This window comes from Gavia stellata, chromosome 15 (assembly GCF_030936135.1).
Source record: "Gavia stellata isolate bGavSte3 chromosome 15, bGavSte3.hap2, whole genome shotgun sequence".
Taxonomy (NCBI): Eukaryota; Metazoa; Chordata; class Aves; order Gaviiformes; family Gaviidae; genus Gavia; species Gavia stellata.
Window position 1 is genome coordinate 21,099,599 of NC_082608.1, and position 15,456 is coordinate 21,115,054.

At 54.8% G+C, this 15,456-nt stretch overlaps 1 protein-coding gene across 1 annotated transcript in view; it reads left to right on the forward strand.

Annotated features, from left to right (window-relative positions):
- Window positions 1-15,456, forward strand: part of JPH3 (junctophilin 3) — a 58,313-nt gene that overhangs the window by 34,508 nt on the left and 8,349 nt on the right. Inside the window, exons 3-4 of the mRNA XM_059824674.1 lie at window positions 4,352-4,476; window positions 10,618-11,537. Of these exons, the coding sequence (XP_059680657.1) occupies window positions 4,352-4,476; window positions 10,618-11,537 (1,045 nt within the window). The remainder of the gene's footprint in view (window positions 1-4,351; window positions 4,477-10,617; window positions 11,538-15,456) is intronic.

Consider the following 15,456-nt stretch of genomic DNA (forward strand, 5'->3'; position numbering starts at 1 on the left):
AAGCAGCAGTTTTGTACTTCCCTGTCAAGCCTAAATCCCACTGAGGAGGGGGTCCCTCGGCCGAGCTTTGAGTTCAGGGGGGAAACCAGAGAAGCAAGGAGTTTGCCTGTAGAGGAACAGTAATCCCCCCGCAAGAGCTGCCATGTGAATTTTGGAAAACAGACCTTCTTTTCCAGAAATCTTGCCCATATGATGCTTTTTCGCATTTAATCCACGAATAATGCAGATTTCCCCCTTGTCCAGCACACAGCTTCCTTAGGCCCCAGACATACATTTGCTTAAAGAGTCTGTTACCTATTTTTATCAAAGAAGAGCCTGTTTCTCATACGGGAATGCAAGAAAAGAAGGGAACAAGGATGGTGAGTCCCTCATCTGGTTCCAGCTCGCCCTTTGCACCACCACTGCGCTCAAAGTAGGATGGAGGTGAAGGACTCGGAAATGAAACAGGTTTCTGGCGGCACCGGGTGCCATCCCTGCAATTACAGACATCGTCCTAACGACTCCCCAACAGACCCGTCTCCATTCAGAAATGTTTCTGGTGGTCTGTAAACTTACTCTAATTTCCAGCCCAATTTTTAAGCAGTTCGTCCCACTTGTTCTCCTGCCAAAGCTGTCCATTAACCTAAACACCACTCAAGCCTTGCCTGGGTTTAATTTTGCTCCGTTTCTGCCTGAGACCATCAGGTGCCACAGATTTTGCTGAGAGTTCACCCCTTTTTGGCTAAACTGGCCCCGAGCATCGGATTTGCAGCAGAAGCTCCTCGCGCATGCAAAGCCAGGCCAGAGTCGCTGTTGGCGTTCCTAAAAAGCCAAGTTCTTCCTTTCAAATCAGTTTATTCCAGCTTCTTATAGATTAGCCGGAGCTGATAAACTTGGCTTTACGTACCACCCGCAGGTATTATCCCTTCTCCTGTCAGTCATGGCCAAATCACAAGAGATCTGCAAAGATTTACAGAAATCTGTTTGGTTGCGATTTTTCCCTGCCTCCTGCCAGCTCTTCCTGCCAGTTTGACCAGTTGCCCGGTCATCCTCCAAGAGTCAGTCAGCTGGGCAAAAAAAAAAAAATATATAAAATATTCCAAACCAGGCCTAGTGTGGACTCTCTGCCCCAACCCAAACCGGACCCTTGGGTCTCGAGAGCTACAAACCACCCCCACCATCATCCCTCTGGCTCTTCCCGATCCCATCCTTGCCGAAACACCCTCCCCCAGTTCAGCTTGGGTGCTGAAGTGCACTAAAATGTGATTTAGTGGTTATAACAATCCTCAAAAGTCGCTCTGTGCTTGGATGTGCTGATGTTCAGAGAGCTCCGGCCGTCTCCATCACCTCGGGATACGTCGCTCCTTCTCCCCGCTCGTCCATCGATGGCAGAGGAAACCCAGATGAGCACCTTCGAGCTGATGTGCAACTTTTAATCAGCCTAGACAAGATGAGAGGAGCACCATGCTCTTGCAAACAACAGCTTTTTTCTGGTGGCTCGTTACAGGATGGAGGACACCACGGGAGGTAATGAAGGAGCGATGCAAGAGGACCTATTTAATTCCTCCCACCCCTGAGCATCCCCAGCCTCCTCCAGCTGTGATGAATCCATAGGGAAGGATCCAGCCTTATTTCGACTGTAGTTTCCAGGATGGCATCTCTGTCCGGGAAAGATTTATGGCAGCGCTTACGGCAGGAGGAGAAGAGTGATTAGATCGGGCCCCGTCTATGTGTCGGGGAGAAAGACCCACTTTAGAAGGAAATAAACTCAAGCAATTAACTGGGGAATTAAGATTTAGCGCACGCGACGAGCAGCAGGCGTGTATAAAGGAGACAGCTGTTAAATTTAGTATGTGACAAAGTCATGCGAACACTAACTGGATTACTTGCATTTATTTGGGAATACTTATGTATTTTATTATGCAACGTATAGATCACCATAATTCTGCTTTTCACTCCGACGGCGCCGCTCCTCCAAGCATCTTAGAGAGCATTACAAACAATTAAGCCTGCCTGCGCCTCTGCGCAGCGCTCGACGTTATATCCGCTTTGTGGGTATTGAGTATATTTTAGATCGGCGATGGCTTAATTAATGTGATTGATTTTTAACTCTTTCTGGGCCAAAGCTCCTAGTTGCTGCTCTTCCTGGGCTGACTGGGGAGTCCATGGGGATGAACTAGTCCAGAAGTCGCTGGAGTGAGTTTTCCAGGGATGGAAATTCATCCATCCATCTCCCAGGGATGGTGATTTTGACCCATTTTGGTGAATAAAGGGGCGGTGATGAATGCTGGAGAGGGGAGCATGGCTGGGGTGGTGGCTCCACGTCTGCTCTTCCAGCGTAACTTCCCGCTCTGCAGACATCTTCGTGTGTCCCCAGGTCCCTTGGAAGTGGCACAAGCTGCTTTTCAGCACTTCCAGCCTCCTTCCCTGGCAAGAAGTGACAGATAACTGCCTCCACTTGCATCTCCGGGGAGGAGTTTAGGGAGGCAGCGTGTAATCCTGCCTGCTGAGTTTGGTCCAGACACTCTCAGACGTTATTAATCCTTTGTATCAGGCCGGCGGGGACAGGCAGCCGGCTCTATAAATGTGCTGCAGTATGGGAGGGACAGTCCCTTCCCTGAACAGTTTCCAGTCCGAGGGGACGGCGGAGGGATGGACGGATGGAGGATCTTTGGGAGACGATGCCCAGACCATTGAGAAGCTCCCATGGAAGATGCCAGACATTTTAACAACCTCAAAGAGTTAGCATCTCAATTTTAATCCTCAGATGAACCGTTCTTGGCACTGGGGTGGTTTAAGCGGCGGGTCCAATGCCACAGCCTTTCCCTCTGACCATGTTTGTGCCCAATGACGGGAGCGGTTTGTGCCTCCTCTCCCAGTAGAGGAGAGGAGAGGTCCCAGTAGTTCACTGCAGCTCTTGCTTGGAGCATCCCTGCTCCTCCTAAGAGAGCCGAACTGGGATATCTGCCAGGGGATGGGGCTGTAACGTGCTTGTCCACTCCTCTGACCCTGCGTGAGTGTGGGGCAGAGTGAGCGCTGGAGCCAAGCAGGGTAAAAAAAGATTTAAAACCGATTTTTGGTTGCATCGGTCATGGGGGACCTGCAGGACCCGCAGCAGCATCACTGCAGCCCCTCCACCACCTTCGGTAGCTCTGGAATCACAGGTCATATCCGCTCCCTCAGCTACTCCAAAGCAGGCAATTTATATAAATAAAGCACTTATTAGAGCAAAGACAACTTGTCAGCACTTGAAAACAAGTGACAGGTTGGCTCCGGGAGCAGGGACCAGGCGTCTCGCCCGGGCTCAAAGAGGTGACAGCGCACAGACGCACGCACACCCGGTTTCGTATCCCCGGCTTGTGCTGCACGATGCAACGCCAGGCACATTACTAGCCCTATTTTCCATTTATAGGAGCCTGTCAGAAATGGCACTCCTCTCCGAGCAGATGTCGAAAAATTAGAGGGAATTCAGAGAGCGGCAGAAAAAAAAATGATTAAAGGAGATGGAGGGCCTGATTTTGGAGGGAAAAGAAATCAGCTGAGCTATTTATAACGCTGCCTGCACCAGGGTGGGTAGGAACAGGCATTTTTTTAAAGTGCCTCAATAGCTCAGCTAAGGGGAAGGGGCAGACCAGCCTCTGAAGGATGCTCGCAGGAACGCTGCAGAGGGGCTGTATAAGACAGTGTAAATCCTGAGCGATGGGTGAAATACCATCAAACACGAGTGTCTGGGGAATTGCCGGTAATGGGTGAGTGCAGGGGACAGTCGCTCATCCAGAGCGAAAAAAGAAAGCCCCGTAAAGGTGTGTTAAGGGGTGTTAGAGGCAGTACCCATGGCAAGCCCCCGCTCCTACCTCTGCTCTTGGTGACAAACAGCGCTTGTATTTACATCCAGCGTTTTACGCCAAACGTGTGGTGGCGGGGGTGGAAATCTTCGCTTTTTCATCCAAAAGCAAATGGTTTTGGTTAAAAAAAACCTACTGGCTTTAAATTCAGACCTTCAGCCCCGGAGGGTGGCGGGAGATGCATGCAGAGGTTGCCGCAGCCGTCTGCCGGGCTGGGGTCCGCGGCGGAGAGATGCGTGGTGGAGGGGGACCAACCTGCTTCGGGGTGATGCATCCCCAGGGGAACAAAGCATCCTGTCCCTACTTCCAAATTGCCTGGGTGATTTGCAGACTGAGAAGCAGTTTATGAGTGCGTTATCGATGTAACATCACCCGTTCCGCAATGAGCTCCCGGTGGCGGCTCCGTCATCACAACCAAAGGCCATCGGAGCAAAGGGGTTTCGTGGGGGCAATTTGGGTTTCTCCGTGCCTTGGTCTGCAGAGGGAAGCTGCCTAACACGGTCCTTGTCTCTCTGGTTGCCTTGCAGGACCTCTCACTCCAGGGCCAAGGCGGAGGCGGCTGTGACGGCGGCGCAGAAAGCTCAGGAGGAAGCGCGGATCGCCAGGATCACTGCCAAAGAGTTTTCGCCTTCCTTCCAGCACAGGGAAAATGGTCAGTGCGTGCTGCTGTGCTGGCTGGCCCCGCGGAAGCGGCTTCCTCCCCATGTCGCTCTCTGCACCGCTCAGCCCTGCAGAGACCCAAACCCCCCCAAAATGAGCCCTGCACGGAGGCTCCGTCTGTGCCCGCAGCTCCCAGTCCTCACCGGGACCCTTGGGGTGGGAAACGTCCTCGTAACACCGGCTTTCGGAGGGTTTAGCACAAGGCTTTCAATACTCAACACTTCCACCCTGTGCAGTCCTGTCATTACAGAGATCTCCTCTCTTCACATCAAAACACCCCCATTTTTCTAATTTGTAGTCCTTGATGGTTGCACAGAAAAAAACCAAGAGCTCCGAAAGCAAAATGTAAACAGAAATGGTCCCAGAGGTGGTCACTGATTTTACCCCCGTGGCTTTTAAAGCCTAGTTTATGGTTTCTTTTGAATGCTTGGGCTTGCATGCGTTGGTACGTAATCCTTCACTTGGGTGTGCAAATCAGTCACATGTGCGTGCAAAGGTGTTGGGGAAATGCGCGTTTGAGGTTTGCCTTGGTGACCTTTCCTCCCCTCCATCATCTTCAACATTTCCTCCTGGTTTGTCCGAATTTTTGCTCATTGACAAGAGGCTCGGGCTCAGCAAAGGCTCAGGGAGGACGAAGCCGAAGCAAAGCCACTGTCGGGCAGGGGTCTGCAACCGACAGGCGCATGGGGAGGATTGGCCCCGCGAAGGCTACGCCTATCCGGGAGCGAGAGGGGCTGCTCCGAGTGGGAGTGGAAAGCTCCAAGTCCCCACAGCAATAATTAACATAGTAATTAATATATGTGAATGGTTTTATTCAAAAGTTTTCCTGCACTGAACCCTCATTAGGAGGCGTCTATCATTATTTTCTCCACCTCCCAGCTCTCTAACTGAAGATTACTCATTCGGCTTAATTGCTCCAGGGGCTGGTGCCGGTGACTCACGTCGGCGGTGCCGTTCCCCGAGGCCGGTGAAAAGGGACCGTTGCATCTTTTGGACCAGCCAGCCCGTGCACGAGTCCTCAATTAACTGCGGCGCGGAGGCTGCGGGGGTGGCTGGGGACATCCCACCGCTCCACCGCCGTGAGCCAGACGGGCTTCGAGGTCTGGCTCCAGCCACGAACCTGCCTGAGCTGGGGTGGTGCGCCTAGCAAACCCCCGTCCGAGACACGGCCACGTGCGGATGGGCGTTTCGGGGGGCAGAGCGTGCGGAGCCCCTCGCAGCCGAGCCCTGCACAGCCCTCTGCTCGCTGGGAGGAGGCGCAGCCCTGTTCAAACGCCCCTCGGCATTTCTCCTCCTGGAGAGGTCCAATTTGTATATCGGAGATCTGAGCTTTTTCGCAGGGCTGCGTGGTCCCAGGGGCTTCTTCAGCCCTGAGATATTCCTCATCTCCATTTCCTCTTGCCAAGAGACTTTGCTGTTTTAAATCACCTCTTGAAAAGATATTTTTAGGTAATACATTTTTTACCAGCTTCTAGACGGGGACATGGTGCTTGACTTGTGTTGGGGCTTGTGTTTCTGGTGGGTTGTGTGTGAGTGAAGGGGGGGGAAGGAGTTTCCACTTAGAGCACATCATTAAAAAACAAACACACCATCCAAGACGTGTCGGGAAACCTGGGAGCGCCCGCGGACCAAGTCAGGCAGATAATAGCTGTGAGCGGCTGCATCACCCCACAGACCCCATAACCTCAGGCTGCCAACAGCCGGGGGGGCGGCTGGCTGGGGGGAGCTGCAGCAGGGACGGGGCGAGCTGCCGCCACACTGCACGGCATGGCAGGGGCTGGACGTGCCCACCTTGCGCAGTGCTGCAGGCGCTGCATGCCACCCCCCTTGCTCAGCATCATGGGTCCTGGATGTGCCCACCTTACACAGCATTGTGCGTGCTGGATGTGCCCACCTTGCACAGTGTTGTGGGTGCTACATGCCACCCGCTTTGCACAGAATCATGGGTGCTACATGTGCCCCCCCTTGCACAGCATCATGGGTGCTGGATGTGCCCACCTTGCACAGTGTTGTGGGTGCTGTATAGTACCCACCTTGCACAGTGCTGTGGGTGCTCTATGTGCCCCCCCTTGCACAGCATCATGGGTGCTGGATGCGCCCACCTTGCACAGTGTTGTGGGTGCTACATGCCACCCGCTTTGCACAGCATCATGGGTGCTACATGTGTCCACCTTGCACAGCAATGTGGGTGTTTGATGTGCCCACCTTGCAAAGTGTCATGCGTGCTGTATACCACCCACCTTGCACAGTGCTATGGGTGCTCTATGTGCCCCCTCCTTGCACAGCATCATGGGTGTTCGATGTGCCCACCTTGCAAAGTGTCATGGGTGCTGTATAGCACCCACCTTGCACAGTGCTGTGGGTGCTCTATGTGCCCCCCTTGCACAGCATCATGGGTGCTGGATGTGCCCACCTTGCACAGTGTTGTGGGTGCTACATGCCACCCACTTTGCACAGCATCATGGGTGCTACATGTGCCCCCCCTTGCACAGCATCGTGGGTGCTGGATGTACCCCCCTTGCACAGCATCGTGGGTGCTGGATGTGCTCCTTGCCAAGTGTCGTGGGTGCTGTATACCACCCACCTTGCACAGAGCTGTGGGTGCTGTATGTGCCCACCCTGCAAGGTTTTGTGGGTGCTGTGTGCCGCCCACCTCCACAGCATCACAGTGGGTTTCATGCCCACCTCAATGTCAGCCCCCCCGGCATCCTGGCGCAGACCATCCCCGCAGCGCAGCCCCTACTTGAACAGACCCAGACTCCAGACCGGCAGACACTGGCTCCGGCTCCAGCACCCCCAGACACGCCACAGCAGTGCCGCAAGTCCTTGACCTGGAAAAACCAAAAAATATCCCTGCTCAGTACCTTGCATCACCCTCTCCCCTGCGGTTTTCCATCTCTGTCTGCCGGGGGCATCTTCCACGTCCCCATCACGCTGGCTGCGGTCGTGCCTCCCCGGTGGCTGGCTCTGCCGGACACCCTTGGCCAGGCTGCCGGCGGGGTCAGCCCCCGGGCTGGACGGTGCCGGTGCAGTGACTCCCCCAGGGTGACGGCAGCGCGTTGGTGGCAGAGGCAGGAGCTCGGCACCGCTCCCGAATCCCGTACGTGGGTCCTCAGGGGCACCGCAGCAGCCGGGGGCACGTGCTTGGCTGTGAAGACGCGGCGGCTGGGCACGGCTGCCTCAATCCTGCTGGAAATCCAGACTTGGTGCGCCGCATCCTCCTTCGCGCTCTCACAACCGTTCTTCCAGGAACATCACGTGCTCCGCGACTAATTTTAGCTCAGAATAATCGTTGCACATCCTCGGGTATCGAAAGCTGGCAAGACAGCACCATGCATCTGTCGAGTCCCTCCGCAAGGCAACGCCTGCATCCCTGCGGGGCTCCGGGGCTGGAGGGGCAGCCGTGACCCAGCATCGCTCGCCCCTGCTCGTCCGTGAGCCCCAGCCAGGGGCTGCAAAACTCAGGGGATTAACCCGTGGAGAGGAGGAATTAGCTCAGCTCGTTGCAGGTCCGGGTGGGAAAGGTTTAGGATGAGGGGGTACTTAACAACATGGTCCCTGGGTGAGGATGCTGGAGCATCACTGGGCTTTCTCGCCTCCGCCGTGGGGCTCAGGGGGGCCAGGGAAGGTCGGGGTTGGAGCTAAGGTGCAGGGGCAGCGGGTGTAGCGAGGCTGTGGCTGGTTGTGCCGTTGGAGGTCGGCTTTGGAGTTGCCGGAGATGGTGGGAAGCTTTGAAGGCCCTGCACCTCCAGCCTGAGACAAACAGGGACACCCCAAGTCTTGGGTGAGCCCGTTTCAATAACTGGCTTTACAGCTGTTTCATACAAAGCCATTTATTCCCTCCCTGCCTCAGTTTCCCACCTGTGAAATGGGAGCGTGGCTGGATCGGGAATGTCTCAACAACAGCCACAAAATCAGTCTGTGTTCTTCCCCAGAGATGGTTATTCTGCATGAAAAGGGAGGGGGTGATCTCCGCCTTTCTCCTGCACCACAGCTTCCCACCAGTACGAGGATTGCTCAGGGGCCCCAGTTAAATCCCGAGGGGTTCAGCCTCCCACAGACAAACAGGGACACAGGGACCGAACTAAAACTGAACTATCTGAGTAATGTCCCAAAACACGAACAGAATTATCTGTGGCAAATAATACAGAAAAAATTGACGTTCATTAGAAAACCAATTTCCCATCCAGAAATTGCTTCTGTAGGAAATTTCCAAGCAGCCTTGTTACTTTTTACCTCCCCTGCAAGTGCTTGGATGGGGACATCCATCCCCACGCTCCCGGCATCCCCCGCATGTATCCGGACCACGGCACGGTGGGACGCGGGGACGGCTGCGGGCGAAGGCACGTCCCGGCAGCAGCAGCTCCCCAAGAAGATGCCATAGAGAAAATTACTCAGCAGAAGTGGAAAGATTAGAGCGGGCGCTTCAGAGCATTTATTTTTAAATCATGGTAAGAAATTGAGTTCTTCCTTTTTGAGACTCATTTCTTGTCTAGCCATAGCAATTGCAATTAGATGCATTTCAGGGGCATTAGGCAGTTAATACATTTATCAAATTATTCACGTAATTTAGCATGGCTTTAGCTGGGAACAACTATGCCTTGAGAGGGTAAAATGAGAATTAACCACTATTAGCTTGCACCCCCTTGAAATAATTTGGTGTTTCATCAATGATTAATAAGTTGCAGGTTTTTTCTAATTGTCCGGAGAAGCGACATGTTTCTTGCCAGCTGGTCACCTCCAGCAGAAGCCACTCAGCCGCTCTGGAAGTCCCTGTCCCCAGGGAGACACTGTTTGGGGTGTGCTCTGGGCTCAAAGGGAACGAAGTGCATTCAGCACGGTGAAATAAGGATGATGGTGTATGTTGTACTCGCGTAGCCCTGAACGTGCTACCTTGCTCCTGCCTAAACAAGCGAGGCACGACCACCCGTGTGCTCTCCATCGCATCCGGCAAGGGGGGCCGAGTGGGGAAATGTCCATGCCCTCCTCGTCTGTGTGGGGCAGGAAAGCTCTGCGATATATGGTTTGTGGGGTTTTGTCTTAATGAGAGGCTTGCACATCTGCCCGGACGGGACCATCTCCCTGTGAAAATTTCGAGGTGAGATTCCCCTTCTGAAACCACACAGCTGCAAAGCCAATGTGTTTCCCATCCGGGGAGGGGTGTGAAGGCTGTCGGCAGTGAGCCGGGGTGATCCCAGCAGCACCCGGAACGCACGAGCACAGGGTGTGGGGTGAGCCATGGGCTGCATCTCAGATTTCCCCTCTCGTGCCTGCAAACTGGGTTTGGAGCTGATGGAAAAAAGGTGGTCAGATGGATGCCCCAAAAAACATGAATGGGCAAGGACATAACCCCCTTAGCGGGGTTAGAGTGACTGCATGCACAGCGCAGGATCGGTGCCGTGGAGCAACGCAGGCTGCTTTCGAGCGGGGCTGCAAGCTGCTGCATCCCTGCGACCCAGCGGGGAAAGGAGGGCCGTAGGCAAAGCGCAGCGCCCGCTCCTCTGCCTGCACAGGGCTCCCGGCACCTCTGCGTCCTACGTGGCTTCCCCGCATCGCTGGGGCTGCAAAACTATTGCAAGTCCTTTTATTTGTAAGACATACGCACGGCCCGCCACACATGTCCCCATGCAAGCTGGGTGCCCGCTGGCAGCTGGGCAGGTGAGAACTGTGGGTGCTAAAGGAACAGCCGCCCTTGAGGCTGTTGGAATCAGCTGGAAATGAGAGCCGCGGTGGTGCCAGGTGGTTTCGAAAAGGGTTGGTAACCCTCGGGTTTGCAGCAGTGGAGAAACACAACCCTAGTGCAGAATGCCTCTGTCTTGACAACACCCGCAGCTGATGCCGAACCATCTCCGTGCCGGGCTGCAGCCACTCACACCGCGCTGCGCTGCGGGTGCTGGGGGTGATGGCAGGTTTGGTGTAAAACCCACGATGCCTTTTCTCTTGGTCTAGTAGCAGAAGCTGTTTATTGTACTACGCTGCTGCTGTCCTGATCTTGCCCCACGGTTTCCCCGCCGTCCAACACTCTCAGCCCTATTCTTTGACATGAAAAACCTGGTGGGCGCCCACAGAATAGAAATAACTCTGTTTCGTTTCTCTCTCCCTCTCTCTTTTCTCTTGACGGCTACACAAAAAGGGCTCGAATGCCAGAGACCGAAGCGCCAGAACTCGAGCGATGACATTGAGGTCCTCTCCACCGGGACGCCTCTCCAGCAAGAGAGCCCCGAGCTGTACCGCAAAGGGACCACCCCGTCCGACCTGACTCCCGATGACAGCCCGCTGCAGAGCTTCCCTGCCAGTCCCTCCTCCACGCCGCCCCTGGGTCCTTCCTGCCGGAACAAGAGCGCTCACTTCTCCAGGCAGGTCTCGGTGGATGAAGAGAGGGGTGGGGAGATCCAGATGTTGCTGGAGGGACGCGGCGGGGATTACTTGCGCCCCAACAGCTGGAGCGAAGAGAAGGTCGGCGGGACTCGCGGCGTGAGAAGCGGGACGCTGCGCAGCGGTCAGCTGGGGTCAGCCTCCGTCCCTGAAGACTACAGAGGTCGGAGTGGAGGACACAAACATTCGGCCTCCAACCACAAGCAGAGAGAGAGGTGGACAGATTCCCCAGCCACGGTTTCATGGACTTCCCACCACAGGTCTCACAACCACAGCTCAGGGAGCTCCAAACTGCTTGAGCTGGATGAGGAGAAGATGAGCAATTATGAGATGGAGATGAAGCCCCTCATGAGGATGGATTCTTATATGCAAGAGATTCACACCCAAAAAAGACACTATAGCAAAGGGGGACCCTGCAGGAGCATGGCTGACGACCACCGCGGGGAAGACCGGGGCTTCGGGGTTCAGAGACTGAGGTCTAAGTCCCAGAACAAAGAGAATTTCAGGCCAGCTTCCTCTGCCGAGCCCACGGTGCAGAAACTGGAAAACCTGAGATTCGGGGACAAAGCTGAACCTCGGCTACTAAGGTGGGACTTAACCTTCTCCCCGCCACAGAAATCCTTACCTGTTGCACTAGAATCTGAAGAGGACAATGGGGATGCGCTCAAATCCAGTACGGTAAGTAGGCAAAATTGCGTGTTGAAAGCCGGCCGAGAAACCCAGAGCAGAGCTGCGGTGCTACTGCAGCGGAGGGGAAAGGGAGGTCGCTCTGCCGGCAGAGCTGACCCCCGAATTACCATGGGTTTGTGCCTTGAATCCCCCCTCCTCCCTTCTCCCATCCTACATAACTGCGTGTGCTGGAAATCGGTGCGGGGTTTTTCTCCGCAGACTGTCTTGGTGGGAACAGCAGGTTTTTCACGGGAGGATGCGAGCAGCAAGTTGGAGTTTGTTTTGCAACCCAGCTCCGGGGCCAGCAATAAAAATACATTATTGCTGGGATTTTGAGCATTCACCTGGTGTAAAAGCTGCAGGAGTAGGCAAGGTGTTGGTGATGCTTCCTTGTGGTTAGGCTCCGGCAACAGAACTTCACGCTGGCCCAAGAGCGTGGCGGGACCCTGTTGCAACATCAGTGCTTAAATCCTAGTAGCTGGGCGTTGCATCAACCTGCAGCGGCTCTCCGTCACTCTGCTGCTGTGTGATGGCACTGCCTCTTGAAGCAGTGGCCTTGTCACCGCGTCGTACTGGGGACCTGACCCAGGGGGAGGAGGGAACCATGCTCGTGGAGCAGGGGACGTTGCAAAGGGGTTGCATTCCTGAGCTGACCACTGCTCAGGTTTTCCTATACTGACCTGCACGGCGCGATACAGCTCACGTTTTTTGGTGTGGGGATGCCGCTGAGCCAGGAGGGGTACAAGCCCCTCGGTGGGGGGGATGCAATGCAAAAGGGTCTTGGCAAACTGCGGTCAAGAGGATGCAATTCAGGAAGGATACCTAGGCAGGGAAAGCAACGGGCAAGTACAGCGAGCGTAGCGGGCTATTAGAGCTCTGCAGGTCAGGGTGATATAGCAAGTTACAGCCAAACGTCAGTCTGTACTATTGCTCCACTTGTGATGAGCACAAGTATGCTTTCCAAGCAGGAGCATAGCTTGTGGGACTTGGAGGATAACCCCCTGGGAGACATCCAGTCCTGAGCCCCTCGTTTCGGGAGAGACAAGGACATGTTGGGCATTAACAGCTGGCTGCTGGGAAGAGCTGGAGGTGTTCGGGCTAGGGAAGAGGAGACAGAGCGATCTTCAAACACATAAAACAGCTGCTGCAAAGTGGAAGGGAATAATCTGTTCTCGATGAGCAGAATTAATGGGCTTAAATTCAAGCATTAGAGGCAGTGGTTAGCCATTAGCCATTCCTAGTGAGTTGAGGGCTGGAATAAACTGCCTAGGGAGGCCGTGGTGACTGGGAGGGAGAAGGTGGTCTAAGACCTGGTTGGACATCTGCAGCTCAGATATAGCTTGGACAGAGCTGAACCTGCCTTGGGAGAAGGCTGAGCTGTGTGATTTTCAGGTCCTTTCCAGCCCTGGTTTTTGATGATTCCCGGACTTGGCATTGAGAGCAGCTTCCTCACCTATTCTCCCTGTTGGTTTGGCATTGCTAGGAGAGCTGATGGGGTCTGATGGGAGCAGTGGGGAAGCCAACACCGCTCCGGATTCCCCCTTGTCAGTCACTTTGAAAGTTTGGGCTAGATGCATCATGGTCCGTAATATACGATTACTGTTGCCATACCTCCAGCATCCCTCCTGCTCCTCCAGTCGCCTGCCGACAGCTCTGCCGGCAGAACAAAGGTGTCGGCACCTGCAGCCAAGGGATGAGAGCGAACGGGTGGGAGAGCGGAGGGAGCGGTGACATCTGCAGCCCGTGAGCAGCCGGGATGCAGGAAGGACTAAACTACAGATCTGCCACAGTTTCCCTGCTGTGGCTGTGGATAAATCACCCCCACACACAGCCCTGTAGCTTTCTGCCTTCCTATTCATCTTGCAAGCTTCGGCGCAGGCTCGACAGCACCCACACAGCATTTAAGAAGAGCTGAACACAATGTGTTTGCCAGTGGACTGCAGGGTAGGACACATCTTGCCAGTCCAGAAAAAAAAGAGAGCTCCAAGTGAAGCCAGCCCTGCGCACACACCAGTGAGCAAACAGCGAGTCCAGACCGGGCTGTCCTTACCTGCTAGTGTCGATGCCTGCGAAGCACTAGAGAAATGACAGGCAGCATTAGGAGCCTGACAGGCTTTCAGAGGGGAAAAGCAGCAGCAGTGATTGCACGGACATCAACCCTGTTGAAGTCTGTGGGACTCGCTGCGTGCCAGCACCTTTGATAACGTGACCTCCTCACGCGGCGGCAGGGAGCTGGGAGAGGCACGGGTCCCAAAGGAGGAATGAAACCACCGTTTCTCCTCGCTGAGAGGCACGCGTTCCTCGGGGAGATCGCTGGCACGAGTGGTCCTGGTGTCTGTCCCCACCCTGCCCAAGTTAGACGCGCTGCCGGGGCTCCCACCGCGCAGGCAGACCCCAGCCTGCACGCCGGAGCCGTCGTACATAACCCTCCTGCCCGGGGAGGAGGGCTTGAGCCGCAACGCTGGAGGTAAATAGCCACTAATGCAACATAACATTAATGGCTATTTTGAGTGAATCCTGGGCAATAACGAAGGGGCAGAGCCTGCATGGAAAGGCGCACAGAAAAGCCATTAGGATGCACATCATACTTTTTAAGTGCTGTAGCTGTGAAGCAGCATGTTCAGTTTTCTCACATTCATAACCGAGGGTGGAACAGATGGCGAAGGTTTGGGAGGAAGCTAATGTAATACAGAGGAAGAGATAATATGTGGATTTAAATAACCTACAATGCCAGCAACAATTTGTTCTAGCAAGAACAGCACCGTGCTAGCAGGGTTTTGTTCCGTGTGGCCTGGCAGGGAGGGGGCTCATCGGACAGGAGCAGGGGAAGGAGGGGTAGGAGAGGAATGGGAGGTGCAGTGACTGCCTAACGCCACGACCTTGCCTGCACCCGCCATAGAGGATCTCAAAGCATTTCAAACTTCAGCGAGCGTAGTGAGTCCCTGAGGAAGAGGGGGGGAAAGCTAAGGGGGAAGGATTTGTCCCACAGTCCCCACAGCCACCGCCCTCTGTGCACACGCGGTGACACGGGGCACTCGCATGCTTAGTCCTGCAAAAAAACCACCGCATCCTGCTCATCCTCCAGAATTAAGGCTCCCCAACTTCCCCTGCTACCCTGAAACATCCCTCCCCTTCCGACTCCCAGCAGCTCGCCTCCAGCGTGCGGGCAAACCGCAGCTCCCGGGAAGGGCCGGCTGCGCGCACGCGTGTGCGTGCACTCCTGTGTGCCCACGCCGTTTCAGCTTGCATGACAGCCTGCTTCCCTGTGATCCACAGCACTGCCATCTGTGAAGCTGCTCCCTGAAAAGGGCATTTCTCATCTCCCAGACAGCTGGGCTGTTTCAGAAAGGTGCCTGCCAATGAACGGGAAGGATGCTCTTAGCTGAGGAGGGCTATTTTTGCCCTACCTGGAGTATCCCTGCCCAGAACTGAGGTCACCCTCACAGGTTAGCTTGTTTTAAAAATAATCTGCCATAAGCCAGCTCCACACACGCCATCAGTGAGCCCGGTGGGTTGGCTCTGCGTCGGAGTGCCAGCTCCAGCTTCGAGAGCAAGCACACCTCTGGCAGTGCTCACGGGAACGGGATGGGGCTGCAGGTCTTGCAAAAATGCAGTTTTAAAATTATCACTTCTCCCCCCACACCTCTTCTCCCAAGTGACAAGCGACAGGACAAGAGGAAACGGCCTCAAGTTGCGCCAGGGGAGGTTTAGACTGGATATTAGGAAAAACTTCTTTACTGGGAGAGCGGTGAAGCACTGGGAGAGGCTGCCCAGGGAGGTGGTGGAGTCACCATCCCTGGAGGTGTTCAAGGAACGTGTGGATGTGGCACTGCAGGACATGGTTTAGTGGGCATGGTGGGGTTGGGTTGATGGTTGGACTTGATGATCTTACAGGTCTCTTCCAACCGTAGTGATTCTGTGATTCTGT